The following is a 19,492-nucleotide window of genomic DNA, read 5'->3' as shown; positions in this document are numbered from 1 at the left end:
TCTAAGCCTTTCTTCGACCTGTTCCCGATTTAGTCGATCTCTGGCACGGGCAAGCGGGTTTTTCCTCCCGTGAACTCAAGAAAATCGACCGTAGTACCCACATCATTTCAGATAGTAACGTATCTTGTTAGGGTTAGGTACCAAGAGATGGCAGCACTTGTTTGCCAGCCTCTTCGTCGGTGGCTGCTATAATTAGTGATAGACATGGGCCAGTTATCTCTGATTGGCTACCGGTGGAGATTGAACTGCCCACTCAGTTTCCAAAAGTTAGATAGGGTATAAAGGCCTCGCCTACTCTCTATTAGGGAATAAAAGGCGTTAGCTGATTTATTTATTTTATTTATAATAGTTTCGAAAAAGGATCTTCAGCAGAACTACTCTGAGCTTTCGGAAAACAATTTAACATAGCAAAATTTTTTTTTTCTATACAATTATATATATTAAATTAAATTATATTAAAAAATTATATATATATATATATATATATATGGATTTGGGATCTATAAAGTTACATATGGAGAGTATTGCATGATCTAAATCACACATCAACATGGCTAATTCAAAATAAATACTCGCCAACGATCATTTATGTTTACTTCCTTAACCTATGAACTAATTCTGACTTTCATCCACTGTTTCGTGCAGCCATGAAGATTTTCAAGTCAGGTGAAGGATTTCCGCCTGTATTCATTTTACACGAATTATCTGCAATGAATGGTTGTAATGGACGATGTCTGTCAGAGCCTTTCCATTCCTTTTTGGCTTCTGCTGAAAGCCACTGGATTCCAACTTCATTCAGAGACACTGTACTTCAGAGGCGAATTCTCCGTGCTTGCTGCGCAAGCTCATTACTTGAGAAAGAAGTAATATTTATTCGTTAATAAATGCATGCATTTATAAGCATTCCATTTAGGCTTTTATTTTTGTCGACAGAAGACGTCTTAAGCTTGTGCGGCAATAATTGAGCTTTGCTTTGTGTTTCGATGGCCGATGCTTGCTCGTTTAGTCAAAGCTACCTTGGCTTGCTCGGTTGTCGGAGCTTCCAGGTCCTCGCAGCAGCACTGGGATTTCATGCGCGCGCATAGCCATTTCCGCTCCCTTCACGTCGTCTCACTCTGTTGCTTAAACACAGGCCATACGCAGTCAACGTAGCTCTAGCCAGTGAGCTTCAGCCAGCCTTTACAAGTGTGCGTGTTGCTTGGGAAAATTAAGTTACAACCAACTTTTTATGACGATGTCATTGACCGGTTCATAAAGTAGAACCGTAGGGTAGAATTTGTATTCCAGTAGCTAAATTGAAAAAGACAGAATATCATTTGTAAAATAAATGTTGTATTTGTATGATTAAACGTACATAAATTTCTAAATCTATAGTTTTAAATGGTCAGTAATTCATTATTCCGCTAATCAGACTTCAAACACACCTCTCACTCCCTGAATGATAACAAGAGGAAGCGTGAATTTCAATACCAGCATTCGCTCCTGCTGTACTTGCTGGGCTGGTCATGAATATTTCGGCAATCATTTGATTGCTCAACATTTCCGTTTAAATTTCCCAACCTTTTTGTTTAAGCCAGGAAGGACTTCTTGGTGAAGCTACAGGAAAAGTATTAGCGAAGAACGTAACATTTTCCGAAGTGCTGCTTGTTTGTTGCCATAGCACAGAAGGCCAACCGTTTGGAGCAAAAAGGTCAATCAATGCATTATTTATTGACAAAGAAAATAATCAAAAGGTTCTGGTGGCTTTGGAAATCATTAAAACGAAAGGATAATCAATGTTATTATTTTTAATAGCGACGTGTGGTCAAGAGCCCAACAAAAATTTGAGTGCTTGGTCAGAGATATTCTTATGTACTACAATAGCAAGATACTGTCCGACCACAAAAGTGAGAGCCAGCAGATTGCTAAGAAGAGTCAATTCATGTTGAAGGGGAGAACGAATAAGCTGATGTGCGAATTCGTCACCAACACGCAAAATTACGGACTTTATACATAAAATTTTGTACAAGCAAAATAGTTACCACGAAAGAAAAGCTAATTTTCCTACGTATAATAATAATAAACATTCATCATCGATTACCCTGTTATCGGAATGGATTCGCCTTCTTCTGCCATGCGCGGAAGTGTCGAGAGGTCTCGCATCTGTGGTCGGACAGTACCTTACGCTAAAAGGTTTGTATTTTCTTAATCCCTGGGTCACTTAAAAATTCAAAACGCAACTTAGCACTTGGTTGTAATCTATTATTTATTATCCTTTTGTTTAAAACGTATTATTATTATTAGTTTATATAATATTTATAAAAAACTGTCCTAACAGTTTATTTTTCTTTCTGTAGCATAAGCTCCAGTATAAAAGCACAAAACGTTCGTCCTCGCCTTATGATGTAGTTCATTGCTTCAGTACGGTAAGACAGTGTTTCTCAAATCTTAACTTTTAACTGAGTAACTATAAAATATTCTGACCAGCACCTCCGTTTGGGACTACTCTATAAATTTCATAATATAATATATACATTTAGAAAAAACGTAAATAATTTCGACGGTTACAAAAATATATTTATAAAATAAAAATAAAAAAGATTATTGTCATATTGTAGTCTTTTCTTTTTGATATTTAAAAAGATTTAAATTTTTGTTTCAGGCGATTTCTGAGTGGGAACAACTGGATATCGAAGACAGCCAACTCCAGATGGCGTTTCTGTCAAATCTTACGGAGGTAAGTAAATAAAGGCCTTCTTAAAACAAATAATAGTAATAGGTGGGTGGCTCTTGTTCGAGTTAAAAACTATCGTTGAAAGAATGAATAGGGCACGTGTTTACAGGGCCAGCACAGAGGGAGGTCGGGGCACAACAGATGGGAGGGATCCACGCATCTGAGTTCCATGGCTCCGGGAATTTAAAAAATGTTAAATTCTTTTATATAAAAGAATTTTATGTAAAATTAAGTTATGTAAAAGGATCGTTCCGCTTTGTAAATAAATCACACGTCATCAAATGCACTAAATAGGAGTTTAGGGAGACCTACATTTCTTAAGTGGGATCAGTACACCTAGCTAATAAGCCTAATTACTGCTTTATAAATTCTGGTTTTCGTCTCTACTCTAAGATGTTTATTTTTCCATATTGTTTCGTTCAAGCATCCTGATATTCTTGCAGCTTTTGCAACTTGTTCTCTGACTTCTAGATATGGAAATTCCCAGTTCAGTTGTATACCTAAATAGTTGTAATTCGTTATTTGTTCAATAATTGTACCTTCCAATTCTAATTTGCATCTTTGTGGTTCTTGTGATATGGTCATATTTTGTTTGTTTCAGTTTTTGATAGCTTGATATTATACAATTTTGCTGCTTTATTAAATGTATGTAGTAACATTTGTAGATGAGTTTCATTTTCTGCAATTAATATTACATCATCTGCATAACATATAGTTCTTATTATTCTGTTGTTTATTTTCACTCCTGTATTTTGCATTTTATTAACTTTTTGTATTATTTCATCCATTATTATACTGAATATTGTTAGACTTAAAGAGTCTCCTTGTCTAATGCCATTACTAATTTGTATTTCTTGACTTATTTTTATTTATTTTGCATCTGTACATGAGCTATCGTCTCTGAAATCTTGTTGTTCACCTAATAGATTAATTTCCTTTGTTATGTTATTACTTTTAATGACGTATTTAATAAATTTATCCCTCTATAATTTTCTGTTTTTTATCTCCTTTTTTAAATATTGTTATACTTTTCTTCCATTCTACCGGTATCTTTTTTGTATTTATTATTTGGTTGTATAATATATTTAAACTCTAAATTATAATTTCTTTACCATTTTTTTAATAATTCATTATGGATATTATCTAAACCTGGTGATTTCCTATTTTTTAAAATAATTTTTAGGTAAGTAATTTTCTATTTTTTTAAAGATATTTATTTTATAGTAATAACTTATTCATAAACTGTTATAAAAAAAATTATAAAACGATTTCGTCATCCCACAAGATTAGTTCCATCCCTAGATGGCGTGCATAGAAGAATTTGATCCAAAAATTACGGCAGACGACCTGGCACCATCTCGTGTTTTTAATCTTACCCAGCATTACTGAGAGTATCGTGGGGATTGTGGGGATTTTTCGTGTGCTTGTGCGGTTAAAAACCCAAGTTTCTTCCTGGAGAGAGAGAAAGAGAAAAAATTACCCGCGCGAAAGATCAATAATTAATTTTATAATTTAATAACATAATTGGTGGAATAAGGAAGTCCCAAGATGCTGTTAACTTGCCAAAAACAGTTTGTGGTTTGTATTTTTATGTAATCTCGGGATGTTTTTGATATCGCGTGTCCTTGAACCTAACTGACTGCATTTCTTTCAGGTAGTATGTGAGGGGACCGTCCAGTATGCAAAGTACATGCTTTCATCCATCACGAGACCCTCTCCAGAGAATGAAGATGCTTCTGTTCTAAAACAGGTGAGTCAGAGATTGGTTCTTGATGTTCACGGCAAAATGCGGGGGTGGAACGTGAGAAAGAAAAAGACAGAAGAGAGTGAAATAATTTGAGAAATACTAGAATATACCAATCACGTTTTACGTGCATAGAACCGAGTTCGCAAGCGAAGAAATATCTTCGAAAGTCTTCCCTTTTTTTTGTCAACGATTTACAGCAAAGATCTTCGTGTTTTTAAATAAATTCTACGCCACATTTAACAGGATCGAAGTTATACTTAGTCACGTGTTTAGAACTTCAAGTTCTCGTGTTGTTTTCCGTTGACTAAATTTTTTTTTCACGATTCCATTAAGTTGAAACCAAATCATGATCAAAACGTAAACTAACTGTCGCATTTCTCCGTATTTAAATACGGCCTGTTTGACGAATTGGATTTCTACTTTCACACGCACTCACGTGATCTGTAACGTAATTTGAGCTATTTTTATACACAACGTTGTGGGAGCAATTGCATTTCAAATTTTAAAAAGAGAAAATTTTCGCCAGGACATGTTAAGGCGGTAACATAATAAAGATAACGAAATTAGTTTTGTCTCTGGACTTCCATAAAAAAAATGAATTACATGATCCGCCTATGAGCATTTGGGCTGGTTAAGCTGTAGTGACATGACAGTGCCCTGGGTGAGGACGGATAAGCGGGAAACACAGTTCTGCTGAACTCAACTCGCCACAAGACCGTTATTTCTGTAATCCAATGAGATTCGGGAGCTTCTGTAGTTAATCTGTATTCGATCGATCAATGATTTCATTCCAAAATATAAACATCCAGAAAGTTACAGGAATTTGTAACTTCGCTTTCGACAAAAAATCTTTTAACTTTGATTCTGAATGTTTATGATTTTGTGCGCGTAAGTTTGGAATCAATTAGGCCATCCAAAGCAGGTTTGATTCCTTTAGCTGCACAGGATTGTGTTAAAAGTAATTCGCAGAAGGCAAATATTGAAGGATTTACTCACTTCACAAAGGATTAAAACCACGGCATGCTGCGCAAATGAGCATTGTATCATATGAACTAGACCGGATTTCTCTACGATAGGACCCTTTTGTACGAGAATACTTTTCTAGTTGAAAAATACACTCCTAAATTCCTTCTTTTATACGCAAACGGGCCACCGAATTAGAAACTACGCAAAAATCAGTGATTTCCATATAGGCATGCGACTGCCAGTGCTAGTACCGATCCTATTCCATTCACTGCGCATAGTTCTGTGAGATTAGGGAACGGTCTTCATTAAATGCTTCGGTCAATTGCTGCACACGGAAAGTTGTCTGTCTTATGATGTCAGATGACTGCGATCGTGTTCCTGATACTGTCTTAGGGCCACAGTTACGTCTCTTACACGAACAATGTAGGTTATTTTTCTACTGACTCAACACTCTCATATCTCGCCTTTTAAGAAACCAGTTTGTTCTGCTGTTTTCAAAACCGTGGCTTCACCCAGTCGACCACTCACAGTAAGCCCTTTCCCCAAAAGATCCTTTGTTTTTCTCATTGTGACCAGCACTATTAACGATTACTGACAAACAGCAGATAATTGCCTAGAACAGGTGCACGTTCCTGTTACAAAATATATAGCAGAATCTTAAATAACAAACTAATGAAATATTCTGAAAACTTTATTCTAGAAGTACAGAATGGATTTAGAAAAGGACGATCATGTAAAGACCCAGCCTTTTGCCTAAAATTAATAATAGAGAAAAGAAGAGAATACAATTTAGAAACACATATTGCATTTATTGACTTTGAAAAAGCATTTGACAAAGTTAAAAGAAACATATTATTTAACATATTAAAAGAAAGACAAATACCAAATAATATCCTAAAAGCTATCACAAGTATATATGAAAATAATCAAATACAAATAAGATTAAATCAGGAGCTATCATATACGAGAGAGATAAACCAAGGGGTCCGACAGGGATGTCCCCTCTCAGCAACTCTTTTTAATATCTACTTAAATGAAATAATAATAAAATGGAGTAAAAATTTACATCAAGGAATTGAACTTTCTCCTACAGTAAACTTAAACACTCTCCTCTTTGCCGACGACCAAATAATAATTACAAATTCTGAAGATAACTTACAGAAAGCTATTTTAAATCTAAATGAGATATCCAAAGATTATGGTATGATAATATCAACAGAAAAATCAAAAACTATGGCCTTTAAAGGACAAGATCCAGCAAGAACTAAGTTAGTAATAGATAACAAGATCTTAGAACAGATGAATTCATTTAACTACCTATGATGTACGATCACATATGAAAATGAAAAAGATATAAACGTAAAAATATTTAAAAATAACAGGAGTAATTAACTCTATATTTAAACCAAACCTAGTTCAAAAACAAACCAGGCTAAAAGTATACAATACATTAGCCCTACCAGTCTTAATGTATGGAAGCGAAATCTGGACAATAAATCAAAAAGACAAACAAAGATTAACAACAGCAGAAATGAAGTTTATGAGAAAAACTGCAAAGTATACCCTATTTGATCACAAAAGAAACGAAGAAATTATGAAAGAATTAAACCAAGAACCAGTAATATAAAAAATTAAAAAATATAAACACAAATGGATGGAACACGTTGAAAGAATGAAAACAGAAAGATTACCAAAACAAGCCTTAAAGTACAAGCCATTAGGAAAAAGAAAACCAGGACGTCCTCTTAAACGATTCAACGATGACTTCTAAGGCCGGAAGGCCGTGCTAGGCCTAAATCCTTGATACACATGATGATGATGATGAGGTGCACGTGACCAAGTATTTCGCATATACGCTGCATAAGTGACGTCTACGTATATCTGCATAAAGGTTTCTAATTCAGTGGTCGGTAGGCATAGAATATGAACACTTATTACTAAGATATTCGAAAACAAGTCCAGTGTAGACATCTTACAGCAAGTACTCACTAAAAATGCTCTCGTACTTTTAATTACTGAAGATCAACGGGACATTAACTGAATCCATTACCACAACCTTTTGAGTTCTCCTTGCAATGATCTAAATTTTCTGTTACTGTATGTTCTTTCATAAGATATTAAATCAGTGTTTTATAAGTAAATTTAAAATTAACTTATATATTTACGTGTTGATTTTATTCCTATCGACGTTCATTGCGAACATTAACTTTCTGTTTCATTCTTTGTCAACAGATCTGCGTGAAAGCAAATAATGTGCAACACGTGCGTGCCTACGTCCAGAAGCTGCCAGACGTGATGCACTGGGAGAAAGTACTCAGTGCTCTGGATCTACGGAATTCCCACGCAAAAAAGGCCGAGATACTGGAAATGATGGAGGATCTTGTTAGCAATGCAACCGCCAAAAGTGGAGCTCTTCTTGACAACGTCTTGGATAAGTTAGCCGACCGGATTCATCAGAGAGTGAAGACCGATCTAACTACTTGGGTGCAGAGTGATGGGCAAGCCAAGGTAATTTTAAGATTCTCAAAAAAAAAATTTTTTTTTCTTCTTAAAAACCGGAATAATTAAGAATAAAAACTTGGAATAATCAGCTAACTTTTTCTTGCCATTTTTAATCTATGCAACGTTCTCTGAGCAAACTTCCACTAAGTGAGGTCCCTCCGGAGTGATATTGTTAAGTCACTGAACGTGAGAATAAACAGAATAAGAAAATTAAACTGCCATTAAGCAAGAAAGTCTGTCATTGAACAACCTTGCGAGCTACCAGAGCAGAGGCGGTCTGGCCTATTTGTTTTTCTGCAAAAAAGAAAATCTTCCATTTGCCTCTGATAAATGTGAATTGTCTCCTTGGGTAAATGTGAAATAAAAAGGTCAAATGTTCCCGACACATATCACCGTCTTGCACGCAGAAAGATAAAAGGGGTATTAACTGGCAATATGGAGAAAATATTTACGAATAAACAGGAAGGCGACTTTATATATCATTCAAGGTGCACATTGACGAAAAGATACAGAGGTCGCTCTACAATTCACATGATTTGGTGTGTCTTTAATTGTTTGGAAGCGTTCTAGGATATAAACACATCTATAGGAAATACATTTGGGGTTTGGGACCACTCAACCAAGTCGCCCATGATTGCAGAAGACATAGCAAGAAGGAGCATCCATCAATAACGTGTAGATGATAAGCAAACTCAAGCATTATCTTAAACCCCTGGAAATCAATGCATATTCCGACTCTTTTTTTTTCTTTCTTCCACAGGAACCTGACGGAGTTCTGAAGTGCTTGGATGACATGCTGCTGGCTACAAACGAGATCCTGGACGAACAGTTGTTTCCTGGCCTTCTTTCCAAAGTGTGGCAGAACAGCACCAATTTGGTGAAGAGCCACTTCCAAGATGGAGTAAGTTGGATTAATTCAATACGCGACATAAATTCATTAGAATTCATATAAATAATCGTTTGATTAAAACTAATATTACCAGAGACTTGCAACGAGTCAGAGATTCATCGAGGGAGGCCGCATATCACTCACACCAGCTGTTGTACTTATTCTTGAATTCATTCACACGATTTGCATTCACCACCTCCAGTGGTTTTCTGATTAATTGTAGATAACGTAATTTATCTGTAGGCAGACTTTAAAAATACTTTAGCAGCGCCATCTAGCGATCTTGATTATTGTACGAATATATTGTTCTCTTGTTGGAGAGGGACATTCGACATTTTATTCTATATTTTAAATCGTATTGGACGTTTTTATTTTATTTAACTTAACAGAATTTCAATTCCCAATTTCAAACAAAATTAACAGATTGTGAAACACAATAAAAAAACGTTTTTGCTTGTTTCTTTCAGCTTGGTCCAGATTATGGCCAGTTGGTGAAAAAGGTAAGCATTTCCGTTGCTCACATCCCTAGAATAGTTAGTAACTAATATAATAACGAAGATAATAGGAAACACAAAAGTCTCTTTGAAAAATGTGTTAGAATAACAAAATACTTGTTTGGAACTGAATGTGTCTAAAGAATACAACATTGAGATTGAAACGCAGCTAACAGCGCATGCACATTTTGCTTCAAAATTAACAAATATCAAACGATTCTCGTAAAATAAAGTGTTCCATACTTTTGAGATGGTGGCGCCACCAGGGATTGACTGGGAATCCATTATCAGTTGTTTTATTTCGTCCCCGTCTCTCTTAATATATTTTAGACCATCTCCCCTTGAAATCACGTGTTGCTCTTCCTGCCAGTCCATCCCGGAGTGTTCCACCTCATCACTCGTTCACGTATCTACAATAACTCTGGATTATTTTTATGTTAGCACGTTCAGGCCTTGCACGACTACTTGCGCCACCTAGGAATGGCTGAAAGTACTTCCGACCTGCAATTCCTTAACGAACTTATGACGTCACTGCGACTCCACTCCAAAAGTTCTTTGGAGCTCCAGCTGGACTACTACTTCCAGATAACAAATCAATTGGTAAGTGCATTCGGCTGTAAATATTTTCAATTTAATGTTGAAAATTACGGAACGCATGCGCATTTGGTTCTTGAAGCTCAACTTTTTTTTATTGCATATATTTAGCTGTAATAAAATCTTGCATGGAATTTAATTGACATATTATTTTATAATTGAGTCAAATTGGAAATGGGTTGTATTTTTAGACGAATCCATCCTACGTCCGTGCCATGTTGATAAATCAACATGGCACGGACATCACTAAACTAAATATAAGAAAGCTAACACGATGACAGATCTGTTCAAACCTCTGAGTTTGGTGTGTGTGAAATTGCATTTAATCTACAGCAGTGAAGTCCGTCTCCACTCGTGTAACTCGAGACCTATTGGCTTGGGAATCCTGCCAATAAGAGAGCAAAAACTCTCGTTCAGTTCAGTACTAAGGAACTCGAAGTGTCAGACAGGTGCATTTTTCGTAAGCAAACTCTAGGTCGGTGCGTAAAGTATTAAGTAAGGTTTCTGCCTGGCCTCTGAGGAGAACCAACCAGTTCGAAACAGCTGTCAAGCCAATGAAACCTTATCAAAATGGACTAATAAAAGGCCAATATATGGACGCTTGGGCAAGCGATCATGTCTTCTATATGGTCCACTATGGCAACTCGTAAGAGTATTCCCCTAAGCTCATAGTTTCTACATTCGGCTTTGAAATAATGCTGGATTTAATATCCACTTTACTTATATAAGTAAAAATAAGTAAAATAATATTTACTAAATATTATTTTAAATCCACAAAAGACCAAACGAGATTAACATCGCGTACATTGGACTAGTCTCCAACTGTTAGATGCGAGCTTTTTTGAGTTTGCAAACACAATTTTTAACGGTAAAAATGGAGCGAATGCAGAAGACAGATGTACAGGAGGTATCTTGTTTTATAACAAAACAAAGGGATCGCCGTACCCACCTCCCTTCCATATTCAGACACCCATTTTCTGTTTTATTTGAAGGGATGCGTGAAGTACTGTTGCATGCATTTTGATGTTCTCTCCCCGCCCCATAGACAAATTCAACAGCGTATTATTGGCGCACTAAGTGTCCGTCAAGTTTAGCACCGATCTTAGAAGAACGTGTGCGAATTTTCTTGGATTTGCTGTATTTTCTCATCTGCCACCTAATTTGCAAGACCCAGATTCGAATCCCGTCTAGAACTCGATTTGCCTTTATAAAGGCCTTTCCATTGAAGGTGAGTCAGCCGTACAGGGGTGGAAGGTTTTGCATTCCCCAAGACAGACGCCGACCAAAAAGAACGCAATTAAGCAATTCGTTTGCTTCGTCCGAAGTTCTAAATAATAATTGCAGCAACGTTTTTTTTAAATCATTAGTTTAATTCTAGTTGACAGACAAGAGTAAAACGCTCTGCGGTAAGTGACTCAGTCAACTTATGTCACTGCCAAGCAGCGAACTCCGTGACAACAATGCCTCAGTTGCCTGTAACCTAACTACTGTCGAGTTTGCTTCCCACATAAAAGGAAGGTTATTCTCCTTATACGCACGCATTATATCATCTAAACCGGTAACGGGGAAACTGCATATAAATCAAAGTCCGCCACATTACCACTGTTTAAAACGCCAAATTGTGAGCCTATTAACTTATCTGTGAACCTGGAACTGTGCCAGACGTGTTTCACTGTATATAAGAGTCCACAATGAATATTACACATTCTAGAAATCAGCCGCCCAACTGACAGAAACCAACTGTCTCTTTAAGCATGGCCATCCACTATAAACTGGAACACTCCCAAAATTCATCGCGTCGGCTCTAATTTTAAACCAGTAATCGCATCCAAGAGTTTGTTTCAGACTGGATGTCTTTAGCGAAAATGCAATGACCTGCTTAAAGGCAAACAGCGAGGCACTCACGCGAGGGCGACATTCGTTAATGGTGTCAGCGAGTGGATGGATAATAGAAGGTGGCGTTTTCACTCTAAAATTAGAGTAGGCATTTCGGATTCGTACGCTAACAGCTGGAACTGTTCAATGGCTGCAATTAGAAATGTTCCTATTAAGGAGAAAATAAGGGACTTTAATTTCTCGGAAACTATAATTGGAGGTTTAATTCTAACCGGGGATAAGGCCCGGTTTGAATTTGAGAAGTACTGGCAACGAACGCATGGGATTGCTAGAGTTGACAATATACGCCATTGCTGTATATAACAAATGTTTGTTATATACATTTTCGGATTCGTATACTGTATATAATCTCATGATTATATACATCATGAGATTATTTTCTGAAAACAGAAATGCACTGCGATTTATTACATTTCTAACTTGTGGTTTTCTTGGAGCCTGCGCAGTTCAATCTTTTTTCATTCTATATAGCTACTGGTATCTTATAAAACCAACAAACAGAAGTATTTTAAAAAGGAGAGAAATCCGACACTTGGGTGTACAACGAAGTTCCGTGTGTACTTGGAAGTATTACAACAGCAATTATGCATCAGCGAGTTGACACAACGCAAGTGGAACATGCCTGCTGTCACTTGATTACATAATTTTCTTATTTCCTGCGCTAACAGGTAATTTCCATGCCCTTAAAAAAAAAACGCGCGTGATCCCTGATCACGCAGCCACATAAAGGCTTAACTTCAGACATGTACGAGGAAAGTTATCTTGTAAGCAGAAGTGCGTGTCTGAGTTTATAAGTCAGGGTCGTCCCCCTTCCTTCATTAACAAGGTAATTATGGTGTTCTCAGGAAAATATCCTCGATCTAAATTGCATTTTTATTTTACTACGAAACTGGGATGGATGCATGCTTCCAGAAAGAAGAATGTCTTGTGAATGTGCACGTACATATTTAAAAATCGCTCTTTGCATTATTTAAACGCGATACCGTATCTGCTTTTCGTTCTTGAGAGCACCTCTACAAGCAAAGTTGACAGTAGCAACTAAATTATTTACACCGGGCAAATTCTAGGTACGGTTTGTTTCTGGGTACTCTTGTTCATCTTTATTAACGGTTTGATTGTTTATAATTTAGATATTAGGAAGCTAAAGCCATGAAGTGAGCGTAAATTGTAACTGATACGTTTTATGATGCTATTGACTACGAAACAATGTCTGAAAGATACTCAAAATGCATAACTTATTTTTCAGCGCACCCCCGATGCTTATCTCGGACATTTGGCCTTCGCCGTGGGATACAAGGAAGTCCAGAAAGGATTGCTGACACTCACAGTGAAAGGTGAGTGACGCATTTAGGACAACTTCTTCCAGCGATCCCCATCAGTATGGGAGCAATGCGCTGGCACATTATGCGTGTAACGAGATATAAATTCTGCACGTACTCACATATATTAATGTGTGTTTATTTATTCTATCTTTTATTTAAACTCTTTTCCAATCACGCATAACTCTTCTTACGATTCTTTTACTAGTGATCAATGGACGCGAGATTCCTGTTGTGGATACTGGAACCGTCACCAAACTTTCAGTCCGCACATCCCTGTGTCCAGTGGGTCTCTTCCCAAAACTCAAACCCAAGAAGACCAAAAAAGTTGGCCACACACCTCGGCCCACTTTTGACGAAACCTTCGAAATGTGAGTCCATCAGTTGTTTGCTTCCGTTAGTCTATAAAGGGACACTCTGTATATCCCTTTTAAATTCATTCTGGTTTTAATGTGTATTCAAAATAATTTTGGTATATGCTGATACGATAACTGGGAAAAAAATATTTACAGAATTCTGCCTCCAGTCGTAATCACAATGAAGGGCACTGTTCTTCATTTCGTAGTGAAAGGTCCCAACTTTTTTGGTGAGGCCGTCTACCCATTGAGTTCTGTTCCCAACATGGCATCCTATCGATCTATAGAGTACCTTCCAGCTCATCTTGTACCTCTCTGCGAGCTTCCCCGTAGTAATATTTTTGAAGTAAGTAACCATTCTTTTGGATCATCTTCACTTGGAGTTACCATAAAGCAATATTGTAACAGTGGTTACAATATTGTAAGTAACTATAAATCTAGTCCAATGTAATCTGTGAAACTGTATTTTCAACCATTGATTGAAACTTTTTTTCCTGCTATATACATTCTCGCAGTAAGTAGACACATTTATACTGAAAACGGTGTATCCAAAATTGAAACCTTTACAGAAATGTTTCGCTAGATTTTTATATTAGCATTCTCAAGAATAAAAATAAATAAATAAAACACCTAGAAAATGTTCCTTTAGTTTAGTTGTTTCTAGTTTTTAAATCAGCATAAAATTGGCCACAGCGCTCACGCTGTTTCAGCCAAACAATGCAAGTGTTAGGATTTAGGACCACAAGATGGCGGCAATTGACGCCTTTAAAACCATCGATAGTTACGGGGACTCAATTTCCAGTGCGGTCCTTAGGACTAAAATAGTTCCTCTTACTCTTTGGGAATAAAAAGACGTCAGAGGATTATTTTTTATTTAGTAATGACCATAATTTATTAAAACTGCAATGCCATGGTCAGCCAATAAACACGTGTTTCTTAGAATGGAAAAAACTTACGCTGTAATTGGCTTTTTGGAGAGATGACCTCAGTTCAACAATATGCTTGCTGGCACCACGTTTGAAACTGGCAGGAGGCAGATTGTTGATAATTTCAGCGCGCGATCTTTGTATTACTGAGATATTTCAGTGCTTCCTGAGCAGCAGCCATACGAATCAGTCTTTCAAATAGGAACTTTTATCTATGAAATGATGGGTGCCATCTGACGAAGCATTTTTGATCGTAAACAACCGTATATGGGGATAAGCAAGTGGGTTTTTATGTAATCTTTGTCTTCTTTTCAATATCTTCTTCTCCAGATGTAGGAGAAATCAAAGCCGCATTTGCAATTGATGTATCCAAAGAAAGAAAACGAGATCTGACTGCCATCTGTCGTAGGTGTTTAGCAGTTTGCGTAACATACTTTTGTGCATAGTTCTGTCACATTTTCCTAAAGTCCTTGCTAATTTTCCATTGCTGGCTCTTAAACAGAGAAGCTACGGTGTCAACAAAGCTTTTTTTTTTTGGAAGTGGAAAAAGGGTTACGGTGATTTTTTTTAATATCCGATCTTTTTCAAGGTGGTTAGGTGCACATTAAATCTTCTAGTAGAATTGAAATGGCTAGAAGATTTTCATACAAAATCTGACGTTCAGCCCCAGGTGGAAGAACATGATGGTCAGGCGAAACATTTCAGAGTGATAAAAATAAAATGCGTGCATATCCCTAAATAAACAGAGTTAGGCATGAAACGGAACGTGTCATAACTAATGCCGGTATAACCGAGGTAGATTATTGCTAGTTTCATCACGCGAGCAAGGAAATGAGAAAACCTAGAATTGTCTTTGGCCAAAGGGACAGATCACGACGTAATCTCTCCCTTATTTCTGTATTTTTAATTTGTTAGGGGCGTCTGTTTTCAATTATAATTTATCCAAACTGTGTGTGCGTACAGAGGGAATGTGGCGCAAGGATCGAAAGAACTCAACATCAGAGGTTATAAAGAATTTTATAACACCTTTTATTCCCAAAAGAAGTAGGCAAAACTCCCCTAGCCCTAAGGCACTTTTCTGCAGACTGGTGGGCAGCTAGTTTACAGTCTTCTGCCATCATTCACGACTAAGCTCAAAGTTATCAATGAATCAAGAATTTCAGAAAAGAAAGTAGGGCATACAAGTGCCGCCCTCTCGTGGTCATAATTCCTAACAGATATATATATATATATATTCAACTAACTTCGCGCGTGCCAAGGATTCGGCGACCAGAATCGGACCTATAATGGTCTTTTTTTGGGGGGGGCGGTCTAGCGATATGAAGGCAAACACCATTTTCACGAGGAGGGATTATAGGAAGAATAAAAAAGTTAATAAGGAAAGAAGTAGAGAAAATCGAAGAAATTAAACAAATAAAAAAATAATCGACAATCAAAGTATCACACACACACATAATAAATAAATAAAGTAAAATAAAAAGGCGTGAAAAAAATACGAAAAACTGGTGCTGTTAATTACTAACATTAACCTTTAGCCTATTTGAGATAATAAACATAATAAACATAATAAACACGAGACTTCTCGAATAATTCTATATGTTCAAATACTAGACATATTAACAGAATTTTTTTCTTTCGTTTCAGGTTTTGAAACAAAGGAAGAAAGAAGATAAGCACGCAAGGGAGTTCGTGAACTACCACGAGCGCGTCATGAAGAAACGGCCAAGGAATGGATCTCTCTTCACGGCTTGTCTAACCCCAGAGAGCGCAGCTTTCCCTGCAGTTGTGGTGCCAGTATGATGAGATGGCATTCATTTCAGTGTATTTTAATTCACATATTTATTACTTCATGTGTCCCAGCTCCCCTTCATAGTTCATGTCCTACTGAAGGTTGCGATTTAATCACCGTCAGAACATCATCATGCCAGATTAGAACTTGAAGGTTTTTCATCAACACGCGGGAAACTTCTACAGGGAAATCTAAAGCTCTGCAGAGGAAGACTGTTGAATGTTTGCTTTTGATGAGACAATATTTACATGTACATACTATGAACATAACGATTGTAATACTGAACAGAAATACATATTCATGATGTCATGGTAATCCTGGACAATGGGTGCTACGCTGCAAAAATATGAACGTGAATACAGATGCCGCTGACTCCAGAAGAGACATTTCCACTGATTGTGTTGCCGATGGTGCTCTATAGGGTTTAAATTGTGATTCTATGATCCATGTGACCTTTGGAATTCCTTTCCCCTCAAACATCGTTCCCAAAAACCCTCGTAGTGTGTGATATGTTTGCATCATCACTTGACCTGAGTGGTTTCACCGAATCGTCTATAATAACCTCACCACAGTTGAATTTGAATGCTCCAGTTACACTGCAATTGCACCAAAGGAACGTTTGTGACAGTCGATGACAAAAACGGGTTAACTACAAAGCACGTTCCATTTTCAGTGTTGCACACAACGACTGACCCTTGGCGTGCATCCTTTGCCTTTATACTTTACGTGTGGCTTGTCACTGGTACGCAGCACTTCCCGAAAAATGGTTAACCTTGTAAGAATCGAAACTTCATCATTCAGTTCAAGGATCTGGGATTATGCCAGTTTATTCCAGTCTCAGTATCCGGTCTCTTAATAACATTTCACACATAATAGACGAAAATGATCGCGAACCATCATTTAAAAAAAGAAAAAAAAAAGGGGGTTTTGTGATATCATTTTTGACAACATTGTGTCACAACACAATCATCTTTTAGAATCGTTTTCTGAATAAAAAGGAATCTTTTGTTATGTTTAGTGGTCAGTACTGTATTATTACAATGTGTGTATGTCCTTATAAATTCTCCGAATGGTGTCCCACCGACAATTTGATTTTTCTTCAACTTTTTTTTGTGCACCTACCTCAAACTGACTACTTATCGAATAATCAGCAAGTTGGTAGCAAATGACATTGGCTGCTTTACTGTCATTCGTGGCATTGTGGTGGCTACTACCTGATATTGGTAAAATTTTAGAGAGGACCACTTCACAAGTACAACAATGTCAGCCAAGAAGCCGCTTCTGAATTAGTCTACAATACTTGGCTCACTTTTTTACATATGACATATCACTTATTTTTAGACGAAGTAGAACTGATGATTTTTGAGATGTTTAGGAACTACGTAGTCAAAAAGGTGACTTTGCAAAAATATTTATGGGATAGAATTGCGAGTCAAATTACTAAGAAATGTATTTTTTTCCCTTTTAATGACATTAACGACTCACATTGGAAAGGACTCAGCATTTTCGCAGAGTAGAAACAGCTGAATCTGTTTTATGGTTTTTATCTCTGTATACAATGCTGCATTTTTTTCATAACCATAAAGTTCAATGTCAATCGTATTTCTTTTTTTTTTTTTTTAAAGACCATATTTTGAATGACCTCATCGTATTTATTCGTGTTTTTTCCAACGAGCAGAAATAAGGCTTAGTCTCCTACTAGGAAAACTATTAGATTAGACATTTTAGCATTTAGTTATACTGTATTTAACTACTTAAATTTTATATAGTTGTCCCATAATAAAATATAATGGAAACCTCATGTAAGATTTTACATGAGGTTTCCATGAGGTTTATATTTTACTTAATATATATATATTGAAATTTGTAAACGTGTAATAAATAATTCCGAAAATTATAACTATTTATTTAATTTTTAAACACATTTTGAATACTTAATCCAATTATATAAATAAATTTGTTGAATAACACAAATTATTCATCTTTTCGGTCAACAAAAAAAAACCCACCAGACGGCATTGCAGTACTTGACTCCATCTCATTATATTAGTGCAGATCGTCGATTGTTTGTTTCAAACTAGATCAAATACTGCTGCTGAATCTTCTGCTCAAAATATTCTATTAAAATGTGGTAACTAAAATGTAAATGGTTACCTTCGTATGGAATATTATCGTTTTTGTTCCTCTTCTACTTTTTTTGTGAACCTCAAACGTATTTTGTATTTATTTGAATAATTAAAACCATTTTGGTGATTTTGTAAAGATTGTTGTAAATAATAAACACTGAATTCATAAATTGCACTGAATATTTTGTCTGACTTTTATTTAGATTGCAATTAAAATTATTACACTTACAAATAAAAATAAAAATTTTTTTATCGAAAATATTTTGAAGGAAAACATTTTGCAATAGAAGGCAGAGAATTCGTTATATATAGTTTGGGATTAGGCATGCCTACATCTATATTTTAATAACTATTGCCTATTAGTGAAATGAAAAACCCTTCCGTATTAGACCGGCTAACTCATCTCCATTGAAAGCCATTATAAAGCTTTTTTCAGTCCTCGATAAAATTCTGAGTCAGGTCCTTCCAAGCAAAGGGCATCACCATTATTGGCTGATGATCATATGGAACACATTTCGTCACATATAATTAACAAGCAAAACAGAAAATAAAAAGTGTGTAAAAAAAAGAGAGAATTAACAAAGGATAAATATCGTAATTTATCTAAAACTGGTCAAAGGGGAAAACTAAGAATCAAATTAAGATATCGTATGATATTATGATAACCAAATTATTATGATATAAACTCTTAAAGTTATTTATATATCACACAAAAGTAGTTTCAGATTATTCTGTAAAGTAACGAATTTGTTAATCGTCTGAGAAGATTGCAAATACGCATTTTCTTTATTCCTATACTTTTTTATATATTTTATTAATGTCAGAGGTGACATATGACATTTTAGGATATTATTATTATTATTATAGAAAAAATCTAGAAATTCTAGAAAAAACAACACACACCAGACTACAGAACTATTTACAGAAGCCCAACATTATCTCATGAAACCAATACGGCTTTCAGAAAACAAAAAGCACCATCACTTTATTAGAAGACATCGCTGACGCCATAAACAAAGCCCTCGATAAAAACAAGTACGCCGTCCTTATACTGCTTGACTTAATGAAAGCATTTGACACACTTGAACATGAAATACTACTCACCAAACTATACTCAATAGGTATAAGAGGAACAATGCATACATGGTTCAAGAACTACCTCTCAAACAGAACAC

The 19,492-nt window shown here is 36.1% G+C and overlaps 1 protein-coding gene across 1 annotated transcript in view; it reads left to right on the top strand.

Annotated features, from left to right (window-relative positions):
- LOC150095760 (protein unc-13 homolog D-like) overlaps window positions 1–18,497 on the top strand; it is a 66,727-nt gene extending 48,230 nt beyond the window's left edge. Inside the window, exons 10-20 of the mRNA XM_090409839.1 lie at window positions 2,337–2,405; window positions 2,642–2,716; window positions 4,368–4,463; window positions 7,659–7,934; window positions 8,689–8,829; window positions 9,285–9,317; window positions 9,753–9,911; window positions 13,048–13,135; window positions 13,329–13,491; window positions 13,633–13,822; window positions 16,047–18,497. Of these exons, the coding sequence (XP_090265965.1) occupies window positions 2,337–2,405; window positions 2,642–2,716; window positions 4,368–4,463; window positions 7,659–7,934; window positions 8,689–8,829; window positions 9,285–9,317; window positions 9,753–9,911; window positions 13,048–13,135; window positions 13,329–13,491; window positions 13,633–13,822; window positions 16,047–16,202 (1,446 nt within the window). The 3' untranslated portion in view covers window positions 16,203–18,497. The remainder of the gene's footprint in view (window positions 1–2,336; window positions 2,406–2,641; window positions 2,717–4,367; window positions 4,464–7,658; window positions 7,935–8,688; window positions 8,830–9,284; window positions 9,318–9,752; window positions 9,912–13,047; window positions 13,136–13,328; window positions 13,492–13,632; window positions 13,823–16,046) is intronic.
- Window positions 18,498–19,492: the final 995 nt, after the last annotated feature.

The sequence above is a fragment of the Typopeltis vanoorti genome, chromosome 20 (assembly GCF_054136105.1).
Source record: "Typopeltis vanoorti isolate ZY-2024b chromosome 20, IOZ_Tvanoo_1.0, whole genome shotgun sequence".
NCBI classification, from domain to species: Eukaryota; Metazoa; Arthropoda; class Arachnida; order Uropygi; family Thelyphonidae; genus Typopeltis; species Typopeltis vanoorti.
This window is presented reverse-complemented; position numbering and strand designations above follow the sequence as displayed.